The following is a 19,670-nucleotide window of genomic DNA, read 5'->3' on the forward strand; positions in this document are numbered from 1 at the left end:
GAGCAGGAGCGGGAGCCAGCGCTGCCCGTTTCTGTTTCAGGAATCTTCTGGTGAATTTGGGGCTGTTCGCCGCTGGCGTCTGGGTCGCTCGGAACTTGACGGACATCGATCTGATGGCTCCGCAACCCGGCCCGTAGCGGCGGTGAGTCCTCGGGAAGCGGGAACCGGGGGGCCGCGGGGGTGAGGGCTCTGCGATCGGCGCCGCGCTCCTCGGCGACCCAACCGCGGTGGCGATGGGAGTGTGAGTGTGCAGGCGGAACCCCCGCAGCGTGTGAGGGTCCTCCCCCGACGAGAGGCTGTTACCGTACGAGGTGATCGAGTAACAACGAACTGCAAAAGGGACTAAACCCCGAGCACGCCCCAGCCCCGGGAGCACTAAAGCCTAAAGCAATCTGGTTACACAAAGAATTGCCACCTTGCGTTAAGCTGCCCTATGCCACTACACTGGACTAGGAACAGGCTTATCTAACTCTGCTTAATTGCTGACCTAGGAACGAAATAGAGCGGCAAGGGAGAAGAGCTCGCCCCCCACACCCGAGGACCAGAAGAGACGTGTTTAGCCATTACGAGTTACGATACTTCACCAGAGTAGGGTCTGTTCTCCTTCTCTGCAGAGCTGCTACTCACACTTCAAAGCTGTCACGCTTAAAGCGGTGACAAGCAGGGGGGAAAAAAAAGGTTTTCAGTGTGAGAGAATTTATTTCTAATTCATTCTGCAAGGCACAATGAGAATAGTTTTGTCAAGGATGTGAAGCCATTGTGCGTGGAATCTTCTGTACCCCTATCTAAATGTTTATTAAAGTATGTAGAATAATGACATGACGCGCTGGAATTTCATTTTTTTTTTAATAAGAAACTTCAGCTTACAAAAACAAGGTGTAAAAAGAGTAAAGATTTACAAAAAAATCATAAAAACATGATTTGTATTTCACACCCGAAAGACAAAGGAACAAGTCCAGTCCTGGGCTGTAAGCAGGACCCATCAGCTACTTATTCAAAGGAAAAACAAAACTGTGACAAGCCCTAGGTAAACTCTAACCACCAGAAGGTTTCCTGGGTAAATGTCCGGATGAGATAAAGCTGGGACACTTCCTGTAAAGGAGAGATGACTGTGTGTGGGAAGCAGCAGCCGTTTGGTGTTGCATAGCATTTTAGTGCCCTGGACTGGGGCTGCAGCTTGGCTGTTATCAGCTTTAAAGTTCAGCTGTGGGTGGTGGAGCTGCTGGGGGGGGGACAGTGAAAGCACCACGCGGGGCTGACAGAGCCACGGCTGCGATTTACTCACGTACGTTACCCGACAGCTCCTCCAACATGCTGTTAGTGGAACAGAATTAATTTCCCAGCCCTGAGCATTATGGCAGTAGGACTGCAACATGGCTTCAGATTCTTTGGACAGTTTACACAACGGGGTTTTAGTTTAAGACATTCTTCTGAAGTAGCGTTGCCTCCATGTTTTGTGGCTGAGAACTGCCCCCTTACCTGCCCCAGAGAGAAAGTCATTCCTCTACCAACACAGATTCTTAAAAATGCCGTTTTCAAAGCGGGTGTTCTAATATCCTGTAAAGAAATTAAGGTCTTTTGAAGTATGAACCACCCGAGTTAGGCAGAAACAGTTTCTGCAGGAAAAGGGGATTAATCAAGCCATCTTATAGTTAATCTTAGTTTTGATTTAGAACACACTAATCTCTCGAGGCCTGGGTTCAGGCAGGGGGCAGTTCATGCAGTTAAGTACATAAGGCTGCCATAGGTGACTTACTGGATGTTATCTTAACGAACCTTGACTAAAATAAAAGCAGCTGAACCTGCGATTAGGAGCAGCACACTTCCACTGAGCTGTGAGACAGCTAGACAGATTGCCAGAAACATTCAGTAATTAATTGGATTCTCTTGTCGCTGCTGCCTGGGAGCGTCCTTGAAGCAAAGGCAGTCTCACTCATGAGCACAGCATGGCACACATCAGCTTAAGTCATTAGTGATGTAAGGACCAGAAACTTGAAGTAGAAACTAGAGGCTGTTCTAACTTAAAGTCCCCATAGAAGTCACTAAAAAAAAAATAAAAAAAAATCAGAAAACCCACCCAAGCTCCAGCCTGGCCTCTCACCCGAGAAAGCAGCTCAGCATTTCGCTCCTGTTTTCACAAGGGCTGCCGGGGGATTTCATACTGAGGGAAAACTGCTCGTCTTCTACCCGGCCTCTGCCAACAACACCCTTCCAGCTGCCTTAACTTAGAGCGGGATTAACTTTTTTAAAGTGCTGAAGATTACCTTTAATTCTGCTCTTACTCAAGTCAAGAGTGAAGCTTCCAGGGCTTTAGCAGAAGTGGGGTCTCCCCGGCAGCGTCCTCCCCAGGCCCACTGCACCTTAAGGGAGCTCGCCCACGCTGTGCTGCTCTCTGAGCAGCTGTTTGAAGTTTCTAAGTTGTTTAAGTTTCTTTTATGGAAAGGCAGACCTGTAAAAAAAAGTTTTACTGGAAACAAAGTTGTTCCTTTCCTGTAAACTGCTTGTTAGATGTATAGAAGGCTGTGGCTTAAAGAGTTTTTGACTGCTTAAACAAAGCTGAAGTTCATCAGGGATAAAAAATAGGACCTAATTCTCTTTTACATGGGCTCTAGGTTGCCAGTGGTAAATTACTGTAGTTGACACATCTGATAGACTAGGCCAAAAATTGGGTTTTCACATGGAAATATGTGGTTCATCACAGTAGGAAATAGCCTTAAGGGTCAGGCCTAGTAATGCCATTTAATAAATGAAGATGACACTGTGAAAATGCCATTCTTAAATCAGAGGCGTGGAGTTATGCAGCCCAAACACTACAGTAATTACTGTACAATTAATCGTCATTTCTCTGCTGCTGATTTTGTTGAGCAGCTCACCAGGAGCCTGTGGGGACGTCACCCACGTGCACAGCTCTCACCTGCCCATGCTGTGGTACATTCTTGACCCTTGTCCAGCCACCAACAAGACACAGATTTGTACCGACACAGCTGTGGCCGTACAGATTATCCCCATGGTATGGATATGGTTATCTAGAGGAAAAAAGGCTAGCCTAAGTACATCAGGCTTAACTCTGCTCATGTTGAATGGAATGGGTGTTCCTCTTTAGCAGGAGCAACGTTCAGAAGCCCCACGCTCCCAAAAAAGAGAGGCTCACACAGAAATTAGTGGTTAAAGCAGGAACAGAAACAAGAGGAGACCTTTTCTACTTCAGTCCTAGTTCGACAAGTCAGGGCACAGCACTTCAGCATAGGAAAAATATCCAATTCACCACCTGCCCCCTCTATTGGAAGTCGGTTAATCAAGACTAAAAATTACAATTGTAAAGTCATCAACTGTATCGTGTACTTTCTCACTTCCAGTTATGCAAAGCATTTACAGTGACGTTGTGGGCTTTAGGTAGCTCCTTTATAAAACTTGAGAATTTGGGGTACTGTTCCTTAGGAACTGAAATATGTAATGGAAAAGCACCATTGTTTTGCCAGTATGAAGCTACCGATCAGAGAAAGCTTTTACCACAAAAACTATAGGAGGTTGCTGCTAATGAGACTGATTTTGTTAATAATGTCTCTGCCTGCAAACACGCAGTTCTCCAACACGCAGCGTCCCCTTGGCAGAGGCTTCCTGTCTCATCCAAACTGGGATCCCAGCTTACTGCCGTGGGCTGCCTGGCTTTGTTTTTTACTGATCACTTCAGCCATCCCAACTCCTTCCCTACTCCCAGCCCGCACAAAATGAGTTAGCAGAGCAGTTCAAGAAGCACTTTGTAACTGCAGTGCATTCTTGTATCACGCACAAGCTTCAAACAATCAATAGTTAACAGTGGTTAAAGTCGATCAGGGGCCCTTTTTGTTTTTTCCTTTTTCTCTTCTCCCCCCTGCCTTTTGGAAAGGTACATTGCAAAGCTCATTTGTGTGACTTAAGAACTCTTCTGAAAGAATTCTGGCTCATGTGGAATCCATACACACACACACAAAAAAAATAAAAAATAAAAATCAGTACAGCAGAAGGAGCAGCCTAAAAGCATACCCCTAAAATCAACCGAGACAAATAATCACTAGTTGCTACAGGTAACCAACATACATAGCGTTTGATCATTTAAACATGTGGTTTTATAAATTTAGAAGCTTGCTACAATGCTTCACATTCCCATCTGCAATAAACAGGTATCAATATTAATGTAATAGACACCAAAAAACCCACTGAATTGAGGTTTTATATTCCCACAGGCAATAAATTATCAACCTAAATCCGTCCTATCTGATCTCCAACCTGCTGAAGGGATTAGACGCGCACACAAAGGCGGTGTTCAGAGCTGCTGCTTGGATTTTACTATTTACTTTGAAGAAGGGACACTTGGCCACCTTACACAACCGTATCTGTTGCATATTAAATTCACACAGGCATTACCACGGCATGCTTTTGCTCACGTGTGGAAGTATTTACTAGGCTGCTGAGAGGAAACCCGTGCAAACACTGCCATGACAATGGGAATGTTGGTTTGTTTTTTTGTTTTTTTTTTTAATTTTTTAAACCAGCAATTAGGTTTATAACAGAAGGTGCTTCCCAAAGCTACAGCTACTCTAGCAAAAACCCTGCTGGAGTTTTTTATTCCTTGCCCTATGCTACATGCTCTGACACATGTCAACTTACTGACCAGACTGGAGGGGCCTGGGTGACGTAAGAAAATCTCAAAGGCCAAATCTAATCCTCCTCTGAACAAGCTGTTATTTGAAGTATTACAAATAGCAAGATTTCAAACATGTAACACTAAAATACTGGCCTCTGAGCTTGCTGGTAAGCTTCATTCACATACAGATCCGAAATGTAAAAAATGTCAGTGATACTGAGTACCTGTAAAAACACCCAAGTCTGCTGCTTCAGTCAGGAGGGGGGAATTCACAACTTATTTCCCAATGTTTCTCTCCCATGCAAAATATTATTGATACAAGGCACCAAATCTAAGGAATCATACAAAATTAGTTCACGAAATCGTACTGGCAGGTAAAACTAATCTCCCCGTCTCTTGCTTACGTAGTTCTCATTCTGCTCCACCACTGACTTCTGCTGGACGGGTAACTACAACATCAGCCAGAAGTTTCATTAGTCTCTCATTGGGATGCAATTAAGCATATTCAGGCCTGGGGATGCTACAATCAAGAAAAGAGTTTCTAAATTACCACCAGGACAATATTTACTCTAGAAGCCTTGCCTTCTAAAAGCAAAAAAAAACCTCCCGATAGCGAGTCCATAGGACACACTTAATGCTTTTACCATTTCCAATTTTATTCCTACACTCAAAAAAACCCATCTGGAAGTCCCTAAGTGGGGGTGGTACCGCCACCCAGAAAAGTCTGATGTCAAGCATTTAATATGCATTACTCCATTTGCTGCCTCACATTATCCATTTCAAAGCCGGACCAGAGAATTGTTCTGGTCAGAACTAACGGGGAAAAAAGTTGGGGTTTTTTCTACTGCTTTGCAGAGAACCTGTTTTTGCAGCATGCATAGTTTAACTTGGGAATACCGGCAGTAAAGGGATAACATAAAGGCAAATTTATGTAACTAACTTGCTAGTGGAACGAAGTTAGCTAAAAGGAAGTGGTTTCCAACAGCTACAGCGGATGCTGTATCATGTCTGGCCATGAATACATTAAGATTCTTCATTCTTAAAAACGTAAAACTAAGGAATGCCGATGTAATTACAAGTTGAATGTGGAATAAGGGTATGTTGGGAACAGTTCTGTCCCAAAGACTGCATGCTCAGGAGCCTGACAATCTGCCAGCATACAGTGGCTTCCTATGCCCTCAAGACAATCACCTACAAGGACCTCACACTCGCCCTGAGCATCTCTCAAGGCAACTGACTCCTTGCTACAAGACTGGAACCCCACTACTCAGAGAAACCAGTTCTGCTCCCATTCGTACCAAAAAAATAAAAATTAAAAAAATAGAAGTTTTTATGTTGCAGACACTTAGTTTGCAACTCACGCCTGTGGCCACTGAACTCCACGCAGGAGTTAAGTCACATCATCTGCCTGTGTGTTTGCAGAAGCAGAGCCTAAATCTGGAATTATTCTAAACAGACATCGGTGGATTAGCAGGGTTTGAAGCCATACCGTTAAAAGGAGGGACAAAGTTTGCTTTACGGGCTACCCTTTGTCACTTAAGTGGGCTTCACTGTAGTTGCAAGTAGTATTTCCATCTTGCTGACGTAGAGAGGTAACTTCCAGTCAGGATTTCTGGCAAACAGGACACTATAAAACAGTGTCCACCACGGAGGGAGCATTGGGCTATGCTTATATAAAGAAGCCTGCAGTAGACAAATATAAACCAAACAGCATAAAAAATGCTATACGCTATCGCTTCCAAATAAAAGCTAAATATTACAGAAACCTCACAGTGTTGGAAAAAGCAAGTTTATTTACTTTGAAGTATAATTCATTCCTTCCCTATCAGGGCAATCATTTTTCTGACTGCAGTATCTCCACAGCTCAGCGCAACTAGGCTAACGTCACATGGAGAGGCCACTAATGTCAAAATGATGTCACCAGCAAATGCTACAAAAATCTGCTCGGGCAATCAGATGCAGCAACGGCTACAGGTGCACTCCCAGCTCCCCACTCGATTCACGTGACAACTGTCTTACTACCTGAATTCAAATATTTAAGCAAAACACTCAGTCAAAAGATGAGCGTTCACAGCACGGAGTCTCCGCTCGCTGCGGTAACCAGCGCTGTGTTACACTTTGCCTTGCTGTCAGATTTTTATACAAACGGGGCCAGCGCGGCCAAGGGATTCAGAAAGTGAACGTACCATTTGGTAGTCATAGCAAACCATGACTGTCATTTAGAAGAACATAATCCTCTTAAAGGGTGGGTAGGCCTGGAAGGACAGATGCATGGGAAAAATACCAGTTTTCCCTTCCACCTCTTTGCTTTTTTTAATCTATCTTAAGCACTATTTTTCCTTTAATTTTCTTTTTGAGACACACAGGCTTCACAGAGCTTATGTTTTGCTCTGGAAAAGAATCCATCACGTATCCGATAATCGCAAGCACTTGATTTTGATTCTTTCAAGGACTGTCAACTTTTATCTGTGCTGAACCCAACTCAGCGTCCCCTGCAATCAGCAATCACATTTCCTTTTCTTGGATCTCAATTTGGCCTTTTGCATTTTTCTTCATTTTATTTACGGGTAGCACAAAAAAAAAACAAAAAACCCCAAACCCCTACCTAGTAAATACACAGATATACAGACATTCATTAAGAAATCCTTCCAGACCTTGCTACATTTTAGAGAACCAAAACTAAAACTTTTTAAATCAGTTCCCATAGGACTGTTTCAAATTGTCTCGTCTCCAGAAAAAATAACAGTATATGATCTCAAAACTATTTAATTGTCAAAAAGACAGGTTTTGTAGGCTCAAAAAGCAGCATGTTGCTCAGACATACAATAAATGGGAAACTTTAAGGACAGAGGAGACCTAGCATGACATTGTGCTCTGACAAAATAAAAGTTTCTTGTTTGCTGTGCTCATCTCTGCATGGCTGATGTGATTAGCAGCAGCCAAAGAGAGACCGATATGCCCACAGGACAGGAGGTTCGAAGTCACAGTAGTGGCATTTGGGAAATTTACCTCTTCACCCCCTCCAACAACAACGTAGGGTTGTCAGTGTCTGTTTGATGAGCAAATGCTGACAATAATAAAAGAAGAGGGAGGAAGAGAAACACACTTTCAGAACTTCTCTGCCTGGAAATGAAACCCTTTTTTTTTTTTTTTTTTTTTTTTTTTTGAAGAACCTCATATTTTTAAGATTACTTCACCTTTAACCACTTTAAAAAAAAAAAACAACTGACCATCAAGATTGAATGATGTCACATCTCTTTGCAGTTACATATTCAGATTTGATGAAAACATGAAATGTGAACAGCCAAACCCCAAATTATAAAAACACCTGAGGTACAACTGTAGGCTGAAAAGTGACTATAAATAGTCAACTAAGGCCCTATGTTTCTCATAGAATTCTAAAACCAAGATGATTACAGATACAGACATTTTTGTAGCCTTTCAAACTCAACGTGGAATTTGAGATTTAACTACATTCCTTCCATTTATGTCCCAGCAGAAATAAAGACTTCACAGGCTGAATTCCGCTCACGACACCCGTGCAAACTTCACTGCCTTCAGTTAGTCTGGGCTTTGTGTGATCGCTGCAATTAATGAATATTCCGTTACAGAAGCTGTAACAGAAGCTAGCTGTGTCTCCTACCTTTGTGGTATTACCACCACCCTGTTCCCCTGAGGAAAACAAGCCACATTTGTAAAAAAAAAGTGCTAGTTTGCCAGTGTAAGATGCCTCCCATGCTACCTGCTTCTGCTGTCACACCTGTGCAAGACAGGGCTCAGACTTCTCTATAATCCCGATGACCAAGTTATGCCAGCAGAAGCCTGTAGTATAGGCTTTATTTTTGCTGCCACTGTAAACAGATATGACACACAGGTACATTCCTGTTTTATTACAGGGGTTTGTTTTTTTTAAAGAGACTTTCTCCAGAGCAGAACTGTTTTAAAATCACATTCCGAGTGAATTTAGCTGCCGATTCAGTTCAGCCCAGAGAATAAACCACCAAGTGCGCTCGCAGCCCCAGTTAACACTGAGAAAAAGAGCTGTTGACAAAACTTGCCAGCTGTGGGATTGTCCTCAGCTGATGGCAAAGAAATTGGTATCACGGAGAGAGCTGAGGCCTGGGGGAGTATTTTCTCTGGTAGAAGAACGTTGAACATTTCTCCAGCCAGAACGGCACTCAGGGCAGTCAACTGCATCTATCCAACAACTGTTCAAATAAATACCTGGGTGACTGTGGGATTCAAACCCTGGAAATCTGAATGGCAATTAAAGCGCAGGGTACTATACCTGTTGCTTCTGGAGTTTTATCAGCATTACTAGGTACTGAAGGTTTTTGAAGCCAGTTGAATGTTTCTATTTCCTGGTTGTGCTCATTTGTTACACGCCTTACGCAATTCCTTTTTGATACCAGATGAATGATATACAGCATCAAACTTTCTCATTTCATTTTGTGAGCATAATTTAACAACAAGATGCTTTTAAAAAACAAGATTCTGACTACAATCCTATGTGTCAGAATTGCCCAGCTCAATATGCTTTTCCAGGCCCTGGCCGGCAAACGTCATGATGTGATCCCCTTCCTGCAGCGAGCCTTTTTTCCCCCCACAAAGAGGAAAGATGTGAACGCCAATGGTTTTAAAAAAACAACTGTTGATTGAGTTACAGAGCTCCCCATCACGGGAATGTCAGTCTTCTGTCCTTATCGCTATTTTTGGACGGCACCTGAGCTTGGAGTTGTTTTTCTGAGATTCTTGCTTTGTCCTGCACTGTTCTTTGAGTGTAAAAAAGAATGTAGGCCTGGGTTTTGCACACCTCCTCCACGCTACATACATTCAGTTTGGAGTCATTGCAGTGGACCCAAAAACCTAGGAATCAAAGTGAGAAAGAGGACGTTAAGGGAGGCATAATTCCTTCTGAATGCGTTTTGGAACTCTTCATAGGAAACATCCACAGAGAAAAAGGGCAAAGTAGGAGAAAAGGCATCTCTATCTTTTCCTCTACAGATGGTTTAGAAAGGAGTTTGTAATCTGGAAAACATTTTGGTCACTTCTGTGCTATTAATAGAGTTTAAAAATACCAAATCATAATTCAGCCAATTGTATGTTATAGCACAAAAACCCAATTAGGAGAATACAAATTCCCTGGAGATAACCAATTTGTACCTCTTTCTCCACAAGTCAGAAGATGGAGTCAATACTAATTCAGCTGCAGAAAGAGACTGCTGGAAAAATCACAAAAACCCCGCGGATGTTATTCATGAATAGTTCCTGTCCAGTTTCAAAACACTTTCTGTTTATCTCATCATCCCAAGGATACTGAGAAAAGACACCCAGCTGGAGCGGCTCCACAGATTTACATCGCAAGAGAAAATGAAGCATTCATGCTGTTAACAGCAAGCAATAAAAGGCATTCCGAAGGGCCGCAAAGCAAAGAGCAGCAATCTGTAGCTTTATGCAAAAATAAATTAAAAAAAAAAATTAAAAAAACAACCCCATGCTACTAGCAATACATTCTGGGAAACAAAGTACTGAATGTCAGGAAACTTGATTCCAAACAACTCTGATCATAAAGCTTTACAACACCCTACGTTTATGGAATAAAACACGAGTCTCTTGAATTTGTTTCCCCCGTAACAAGGCACACGCACCTCCCTCTGTGTTGTAGCAATATGCTGTGTAGTGTCCTGAGCCAAACCCTTTCCCGTGATGCATCACCACAGCGGAGAGGTCATAGACAAAGGTCTCTTTGTCAAGAGAGGAGAGAGAGTCCCTGCAGCAGTAAGGTTCCATGTTTAATACCTGGTCAAAGAGGACATGGACCCCAATCTTCTCACGGTGATTACGTTCAGACCACCTGCAAACACAAGGGCACAAATCAAAGACTCGAGATCCTGCTTCTCGACGGCGGTACAGGGCTGGGGGAAGATGCACACAAAAGCAGCCACTGCTAAACAGCTCTGAAGAGCTTTCCCTGCTAGGGTCAAGCAGGCATCATAGAGTGAAAACAGAAGGAAAAAAGTCTAACACCTGCTACAGTCATATTTCCCACACAGCTGATTCCATCGTGGATGCCCATTTGTTAGAGTCAGGATATCGCTGAGATTTGCAACAGCCAAACCCCAAAAAAACCCAAACAACTACTGTGCCAGTCAAACAGGGTTTAAAATACTCAGTTATAAATATAAACACCACACACCTCACTTGCCTATGCCAACCATTTTAGGGACATTTCATAACATTTTGAACTTTGTTGTATTCAACAGGTAAATACCTAATATTGACATTTAACTATCAGAGGCTTCCAGCTTCAACAAACATTTCATTCATCAGTTAACCAGTCTCACAGCCACTGTTTCAAGTTGCCTGCAAACTCAGACAAATACCGTTGAGTAGAATTCGAGGAAATCCATATTAATTTTCACAAAACTTTGTGTGTATAGTAGAAAACGTGCCACAAACAAGCTACTGGTTGTAATGTAAGTAGTTATAATCATCTGGTTTGGGTAAAATTTGTATACACGTGCATCTCCCAGAAAGTGACCGAAGTTATGGTCCCACACTAATAATTTCTTTTCAAAAAGACAAGAGGCAAGTCACTCGCTTGACGTTATACAGTGTGCCCCACTCACCTGAATCGTTTAAGGTGCAGTCGGAGGACCTGAGGTAGTCTGTAGATCATTAACTGCTTTTTAGCTTCACTCAGAACAAGAGGTTTAGGAGAAGACTTTCGCCGTTTGCCTAGCCAAAAAAAGAAAAAAAAAATCAAGGCAAAGATTGTTAGGAGTGTAATAAATTTTCAGAAGGGGAAAATTGCCCAAGTCTCATGCACTCAGGATGGACATGTAAGTAAATACTTCTTATGAATTCCTTCAAAGGGCAGGAACTTCTCTAGAATAGACACTCGCACGTTTAAAAATACTTAAAACTTTTTCACTTTTGTGATGCTCATAATCACACAATCAGATACCACCCTCAAGCTGCTCATGCTGACATTTTGCTTTGAGAAATACACCAGAAATATTAATACAGTTAGGGTCAAAGAGAGCTGGGGCTGTAGTGGTTTCAACAGGCAAACTGACACACTGTATTCTGTCTACTACTTTGATCATCTTATACCACTAGAATAAGGCTTGTAGTAGCAAGCTTCACTAGCTCAAGAATATTAATACAAGTCAGAGGAAAATGCTTCCTGCAAGGTTCCACCTCTCGAGGGTTTCTGCCTGTCCAGGAACGTAAAACAACTGCTGAACTGAAACTGAGAAGAGGAAAAAAAGGTTCCTCTTCCCAGTGATTACTCTTTCCAGGACACTGAACATACGACTATACCAGGAGGAAGACAGGTGGCTTTCTGAGCTTCCAATAAGAAATGTACCTGTTAATTAGATTTCTGCACCTCACTGCACCAGTTCAGAACAGATGGGTTGCTCCTCCTCCGTCACGTCTGACAAGCGGTGCCCCCAATAGTTTTTGGCACCTAGACGCAGGCTGGTTGCCTTCCCCTGACTTTTTTTTTTTTTTTTTTCAGCTGCTTATGTTTTCTTAGCCATTTAACTCTGAAGTAACTGTTAAAATTCAGGCTTACAGAAAGAATCAAATAAAACAAAGATAAGATGAAGCTGTACTCATCCATATCGACACTTTGTGAACATTATTTGCAAATCAGAATCTGTTCAAATGATATTTGACTTTGTTTCAAGAACATCTAGTCAATGATTACTTCCTAACGCTTTGTGAAGAAGTTTGGTAACTGATTTGCAAGTTGACAGAGAACAGATCTCCACAAATATTTGCTACATCAGCTGTTTAGTTGCAATGTAAGTCAAATTATTGGCATTTTCCTCCCAAGGGGATGAACATTTGCCATAAATACCTGCATGAATAAAATTTCAAATCAGGGTAGCTGAGCTGCATGATTATGCACAAGGCTAAAATTATTTTCAGGCATATAATGACCTTACGCTCAGACCTACTACAGGAAAGCAGAAGTCATCTTCTAGCTGAGCACAGCAAACACGGGCATTCATATTAACGGATAATGCATTAACCCGAGACTCCCAGAATAATGTCAGTTCATTGCCTCTTGACAAAATGCCTACAGAGGGACAGAAACTCTAACCTGGCAGCAGACCTTGAGAATTCTGCATTTGTGACTTCTGGCGAATTGATTCAATTCTGGTTCTTGATTCAATCACGAACAAGCAGCATACAGATGACTTGTTATAAAAGCCTTCCTGCCATGCAGAGATGAGCAAACCGTAGGGGATAAGGTTCCTTCTTTTGTCTCTAAATCCAATCCCCTCTCCCCCAAAACATTCTTGAAGTTGCCTCTCCCTCCGACAGAAGCAACGAGAGCAGTTCTGAACAGGGTCACATTAAACCCTTAAGTAAACTGCACTGCAGAACGGCAGAGATGAGAGAAAAATGACAGATCAGATCCAAACTAGTGCCCAAAGGAACAGAAGCCACCAACAGGAGGAAACAAAACAGCATGAGCAGCAAGGAAGAACAGAGTTTCCCTATGCATACAGGCCACAATCTATGTTTTCAGACACAGAAAGCATGCATCAGAAACTGCTCACTCAGAAAACCAGACGGGGCTTCTAACGGCAGAGACAGCAGCAGCATCTGACTTACTGTTGCACTGGTCACACGCATATATCCTCCCTTCCAGAGCTTCGGTCTCGGTGAACTTGGCCAACATTTCTGTCAGCATGCACTCTGCCTGATTAACAGGGACGATCCCTTTCTCGATAGAATGATAACGCTCGGGGAATTCCAGGGAAAGATCCCAAAAGGGCTCGACGGTGTTGGATTTGTAGTTGCACGTTATGCAGGTGACCTGGGAAGGAAACGTGTAGACACAAATGAAGTTATGTCCATGTACACCCGCAGACCGACATTTACATTCACATCTAAAGAGCAAGTTTATGCCCCAAAGGCAGTGCAGTTTCACAGACATAAAGGTGATCTGTGAGTCAAGAGAAACACCGCTTATTTCCAGTCTAAAAGCTAAGTGTCCTGGTTTCAGCTGGGATAGAACTAATTATTTTTTTCCTTTCCTTCTTAGTAACTAGAATAGTGCTGTGTTTTGGATTCAGTATGAGATTTGATATGAGAAGAATGTTGATAATGTACTGATGGGTTTAGTTGTTGCTAAGAAATCAAGGACTTTTCAGCTTTTCGTGTCCTGCTAGTGCACAGGTACACCAGAGGCTGGAGGGAGAGTGCAGTCAAAACAACGGACCCAAAATGGCCAATGGGATATTCCATATCACCTAACGTCATGCTCAGTGTATAGGTAAGGGTTAACTGGGAAGCTCACTCTGGCTTCCAGGACTGTGGTTTCAGGATTCTCTTTTCTCTGGGATCACCAAGCAGGAACGGGCTGGGCCTCGCTCAGTGAGCAATCAACATTGTGCATTACTCGTTTGTATTTTCTATTATGACTATTTTTATTATCATTATTATTTTAATTTTATTTCAATTATTAAATTGTTTTTATCTCAACCTATGAGTCTCCTTACCTTTATCCCTCCAATTCTTCCCCCCCTTCCCCAGGGGTGGAGTAGGGTGTTTTGCTGCTGGCAAGGTTTCAACCACAACACTAAGTTTATCCTGAGCAAATAATTTGAACTACTTTGTCAGTTCTCAAAAAAAATTGGAGACAGTGTTCACCTTTATGGGATTTGCTTCCTCAGATAAACACCATTACAGGTATAATACCAATTCACAGCTGGGTAACAAGCACTTTGGATCTGTTTTCTAGTACAAAAAGTACACGCTAGCGTTCATCATGCAATCTTCCTTTCACAGTTTCTCTACTTTTCTCACATATTTCAAAGTGTATAATTCCTTTAATGTTTCCTCTGCTAACTGTATAAAAATTATTCATGAATGGAGCACGGAAAGGATAAATTTCAGACGCACTTGGTTTTCCCATATCATCCCAAAATATATAAAGAGAAGCAGAAAAGTTTTCAGTTAAACACAAGAGGCAGAAACGAGGAGGTAACAGATCCGGAGAGCAGATCCGGTCAGACTCTGTGTTACTGTGAGAACCATCCACCAGAAACCAACTTCCAGCCTTGCAGCTTCACGCACTAAAGACACCAGTAACTTCAGGATGGATCTGCAGCTAGCAGACGGGGAAGGAAGTCTGTGCATAGAGTGGTTTGAAATTAAATACAGTACAGGTACACAAGAGTTAAAAAAGAACAATGGATAGCTCGGCAAGTTATTTATAGTGTATCATAGTAGCAGATAAATGACACCGATTTGTGAATACCTTCACACTGTTAACACTGAACCTAGAACACTGACCCGAGCCACAACACACCATCACCCAGAGCCAAGAGCCACAACTGATCGAAGAACATTTAGTTAAGAAATCCATAAAAAGTTCACGCGCTGCGGAGACAATTCAAATGAACCACAACTTCAAGCAGCCTTTCCCTGAAAAGCCAAAAGCTTTAACTTGAAAAATACACCTTTTAATCTTCAACGTGCATGTAATCTCTGATGAGGGGTAAGCTTAGTAAGACCGGCACTGAGAAGGATGATATAGTCATGAGAACACACACATATAATACACTTCATGGTCTGATTTTGCAAACACTTGAGTGTCAAGTTATGCAGATGTTTCATTACTCCTGGAAAGCAAATGTAGTTGAGGACTTTCAAAGTGCACTGGGCTCTCGGGGTCTGCCTTGTGGGGAATAACACGTTTCAGACAAGGGAACAGCACAGGAATAAGAGGCCGAGCAGCACGACAGGCACTTTCATCTCCTACAGAAACGTATGTTAAGCACGCTCAGTATTTCAAGATGACTTTCATATGCCTGCTAAAAAAATTTGTCACAGGGAGCTTATTCTTTAGAGCACAAGATGACTGCCCTCTCTGTCCTTCATCATATTCTTTCTAGCCATGGAAACAAAACCAGGAAGGGATAAAATCACAAAGATGCTTTAAAAACACGGTAAAAACTTAAAACTAAGGGCTCAGAACTTCTGTACTTGTGCAGATTTCATTCTGAAGTGGCAGAAGTCAACTGAATTTACAATACACACGATACAAATATCAACAATGCTGACAATCTGCAGAGCAACCCATCAGATTTCTTTCTCGGAAGGTGCTCCTAAGCAACTCCTCTTATGTACCTGGTGGCTCCTCAAGAACCAGAGCCTTTGCTCCTCGGTGTGAACAGCTCCAAGTGATTTCTGGGTAAAAACAGGTGCATACCTGACTAAGCAACTGCCCATGAAAAATGGTGTTCACCACCTTCAGGACCTGCTTGGTGAGCTTCCTCTGTGAGAAAGGGATGAGGATCCTATGCTTCGTTCCTTCCGACTCCAGCTCCTGCTGTACTTTATCCAACAACTCGCAGAGAAATTCCTGAGCGTCCTGCTGATCGTAACCTCGAAACGCCGGGATCAGACTCCACACAGAGTGCAGCATGGCAAAGGGGGACACGAGCGCCCACTTGCCAGACCACATCACTCTGAAGAGGGTGTGCAATTCGTGACAGAGGGAGATGTGCTTTGAACTCGGTTCCTTGGGCTGTATTAGTTCTAAACTCCTGCTTATTGAGGAGCCACCATTTAAGCCAGCTGGCAAGCTCTGCGTGCCATATGATCCCACTTTGTCAGTCTTCCCTGACTCATTAGCAGCAGACCCATTTGCCAATTTGCCAGGCATCCTAGACTTCCCATTCACAGTTTTAGCTAAGAGTTCTTCTGTTTCACAGAGATCAAGTGTCAAAAAACATTCTCTAAATTTCTGGAGGTGACTGAGCACTTGCAGAATAGAATTCATATAACATGTGTTTCCCAGGTTCCTTAGACCGGTTACCCCGGGAGTCATCAGAGGCTTACGCCGGATGGAGTAAAACTGTTTGAATCTGCTGCTCTGCATCTGCCTTGAGGTAGGGGAAGCGGTCGCCACCTCCCTGAATTTCCTTGGAATCAAGTTCTCTCTGTGCACGTGAGACAACAGCCTCGCACTCTTCCTCGGAGGAGTGTTTGCCAGCTCCTCCAGGAGTTGTCTCTTCATCTCCTGCCGCCGTTGCCTAGCTGCCTCCTTCTTTTTCTCCAACTCCTCCATTTGTTTCTTTTCTTTTAATTTCAGCTGGCCTCTAGAGCTCTTATCAAACCAGGTCCGCAGTGCCTTTGCAAGCAAGGACTGGCGCCTGTGCCAGAGAGCTGTAAGCATCTGAGATTGTCCCTGAGGGGTCCTTTGATGGCTGCACATGTCCTCTCCCAAAGCCATTGATCGCAATGTCCTGCCGCTTCTTGTTGACGGATCATGTTTTTGACTTCTAATTGCTGACAGAGAACTCCTCAGCAATTTCAAATCACCCTCTGGGTTATCATTCAAGACATAATCTTCACAAAGGTAACAAAAGACATACAGATCGTTAACTTCCATTGCCAATGGATGCCTGGTTTCTTCAAAGTGTTTAAGTGCATGCTCCTCGATGTACCTCCCACAGGCTACGTGGGAGCACTTCAGACAAGCCCAGATCGACTCAGTTGTCTGGCAGTCCACGCAATGCCACTTCTGGGGGTTCAGGATAGAGTGGTCCTGGGCGAGTCGTAGCCGCCCAACATGTTTGCATCTATCCATGTCTTACAGAAGTCTTCGCTGCTTTGACCTTGGAAGGCAAAAAACAGAAAGAAAAGGATCTTAAGAGTCACTATACATATTTAAAATGATCTCTCTTGTACCAGCTGTAAAGACCTATAAAAATGCAGATGTCACGTCTTGTCAATCCCAACCGCAGTTTTCCCTCAACCGACTACGTAATTTCTGCACGTGGTTTTTTTAAAAAGCAGGTTTTAGTACTAGCAAAGGATATTGGATTGACAAGGTCTACAGAATAAAACTGTGTATCTGTCTACTAAGGACGGCTCAGACAGCTGCCAGCACAGCTTACCCAACCTGAATGGCTCGCTTCCAAGGAGAAAAAGATTAATTCAGTCCACACACATATTTGATCTTTAGCTGCCCTCTTGAAATTGATACATACAAAATGAATTTGGAATCGGAATGCATGTCATCAGGAACTAGACTGGGGTTACCAACTTCTCGCAGAAGCCACAAAAACCCCAGATAATTGTCATAACCAGAGCATTTGCAAGTCTGCAGGCTTTACATTCTACCCTTGAATTTTCTGATTTCCCACAGCCTCCTAAACATCTTAATGTTTAAAAAAATCATCAGGGGGAAAAAAAAAAAAAAAAAAAAAAAAAAACCATGTTATAGTAAACCTAAAGGAACGTCTGCACGTGGACATGTTTGCACGAGCGTGCATAAATAGAAAAACCAACTGATTTACTAAATTACTGTATTGCAAGTGAAGAGAAATGAAAGCAGGGATACTAGAAGGCACGAAAAGCTTTCACTCTGTGTCCTGCATCCATATGTTTTATAAAAGACCACAACTGAACCATCATGCCACGTGCCAGCGCTGTGGTTGCATTTGTACAGACCCTCCAATGCTCTGATCCAAGGGGAAGAGATCAGGGCCCAGAAAGAGAAAGAGCGCCCAGACCCGCTCGCTCACACGTGCTACTCACGGAGTCATGTCTGAACAGCCTTTCCTCCGCCACGCAGCGTCCAGGGCACGGAACATCCCCATTTCAGCCAAAGGAGTCTTGGTGGTTCTTCGAGAATTTAATTGCTACTTAACTCTTCATTGTAAGGCAGCACAGCTTCAAAGCCCTAGAGAGAGAATATTCTTGTGATGCACAGAAACTGAGAACGCTGGCAGGGTTGGTTTGGAACACGATTAATCCCCTCAGTGCAAGAGTTACTGCAGAGAACACATTTATTCCAGAGAAGAGAATTATCTGGAAGTCAAAGCATGAACACACCTAGGAACCCAAATACTCAGATGTTAAGAAACGTCACATGGAAGAGACTCTCTGGAATTTCATTTTTCTGCTTTCATTTTCTGATAATCTATAAATCTGCTGATCACATGTAGCCTCTTCATCATAAGTCTTTTGTAGTGGATGACCCAACATATGGCAGAGAAAAAAAAATCTGACTTAAAAAAAAAAAACTGAGCAAAAACGTGCACCTCCTGTGATCACTTCAATTTTGGCTGCTTCGATAACTTGGTGAAAGAAGCGGGGAGGAGACAGGGAAAAATTAAAAAAAAACCCTGTCCTGAATTAAATTTCATCTCTAGATGATTTTTCAAACAATAAAAATGAAGTAATGAATAGTCGTCAAGTGTGAACTGCAACAAACAAAGAACTACAGAGGGAAGAAAAATAGGAAAAACCTGCATTTTGCCAAAGGGAGAAAAGACTGTAAAAATCTATCTGCTGTAATAATCCAAGAAAGGCTAAATTAACTTGCTTACAAATCTACGACTACAGCACTTGAATACAATACGAAGTAGTGATAGGAGGGACAGCAATAATAGGCACAAAGTGGTTACAGATGTCACAGAGAGTGTGTCAGATCTGGCATACAGGATATTTAGTTAGAAAAATATCATCTTTCGAGGGGCAAAGTTTAATATAACAAAGGCCACAGCATGTTTTCCCAAAGCTTTAGGATAGGTATTGAACAGTTGCCTTGATTGGTATGCAGAAAACCTATCTGATCGGGTTAAGAAAACATATTTTTAGCGGTCCCCAAATTACACAAATTTATTTTAATTACTATCTTTTTCCAGTGACACTGCTGCTAAAGATGGAATATGTTAAAGAAAAAAAAAAAAATTAAAAAAAAAAATAAAAATCAAAGCTCTTCTATTCTTTAACTCTTCTTGAGTTCAGATTAAAGCACAAGTGGCCACTTCAGAATTTATCTTCACAGAAGGATTCTGCGGTGTCTAAATAACAGAGTTGTTTATTTAAAACAGGTCAGAAATCTGGTACACCTCTCCTTCGGGCTGCATTCATTCACCCACAGATCCTGGGATCTGGAAAGGCACTTTTGGCAATCCTACACTAAACAAAGGACTGAATTGGTCTCTTCCTTCCAAGTTGGAAACATCTCTTCCCACCTTCCTCTCACCTTCCTCCCTGACCT

General features: G+C 42.6%; 1 protein-coding gene and 1 long non-coding RNA gene across 7 annotated transcripts in view; one reads left to right on the forward strand and one right to left on the reverse strand.

Annotated features, from left to right (window-relative positions):
• Nucleotides 1–24: 24 nt before the first annotated feature.
• LOC113488834 lies at nucleotides 25–18,166 on the forward strand. 2 transcript variants are annotated; one of them, XR_003399976.1, is made up of 4 exons: nucleotides 25–142; nucleotides 492–2,824; nucleotides 11,268–11,272; nucleotides 18,154–18,166. It is a non-coding gene; the product is annotated as an uncharacterized LOC113488834 (long non-coding RNA). The 2 variants fall into 2 exon arrangements; XR_003399977.1 differs by lacking the exons at nucleotides 11,268–11,272; nucleotides 18,154–18,166 and adding an exon at nucleotides 9,803–10,262 and having other exon boundaries at nucleotides 492–6,598.
• USP49 (ubiquitin specific peptidase 49) overlaps nucleotides 4,520–19,670 on the reverse strand; it is a 30,075-nt gene continuing 14,924 nt past the window's right edge. For 4 of the 5 annotated variants that reach the window (XM_026864144.1, XM_026864141.1, XM_026864142.1 and 1 more), the window contains 6 exons: nucleotides 18,200–18,344; nucleotides 15,864–17,274; nucleotides 13,259–13,463; nucleotides 11,254–11,362; nucleotides 10,273–10,478; nucleotides 4,520–9,490 (listed from right to left, as the gene is read on the reverse strand). In XM_026864144.1, coding sequence (XP_026719945.1) covers nucleotides 9,300–9,490; nucleotides 10,273–10,478; nucleotides 11,254–11,362; nucleotides 13,259–13,463; nucleotides 15,864–17,246 — 2,094 coding nt within the window. In that variant the 5' untranslated portion in view covers nucleotides 17,247–17,274; nucleotides 18,200–18,344 and the 3' untranslated portion in view covers nucleotides 4,520–9,299. The remainder of the gene's footprint in view (nucleotides 9,491–10,272; nucleotides 10,479–11,253; nucleotides 11,363–13,258; nucleotides 13,464–15,863; nucleotides 17,275–18,199; nucleotides 18,345–19,670) is intronic. The other variant, XR_003399975.1, reaches the window with a different exon arrangement.

This window comes from Athene cunicularia, assembly GCF_003259725.1.
Source record: "Athene cunicularia isolate RWA chromosome 26 unlocalized genomic scaffold, athCun1 chr26_part1, whole genome shotgun sequence".
NCBI lineage: Eukaryota > Metazoa > Chordata > Aves > Strigiformes > Strigidae > Athene > Athene cunicularia.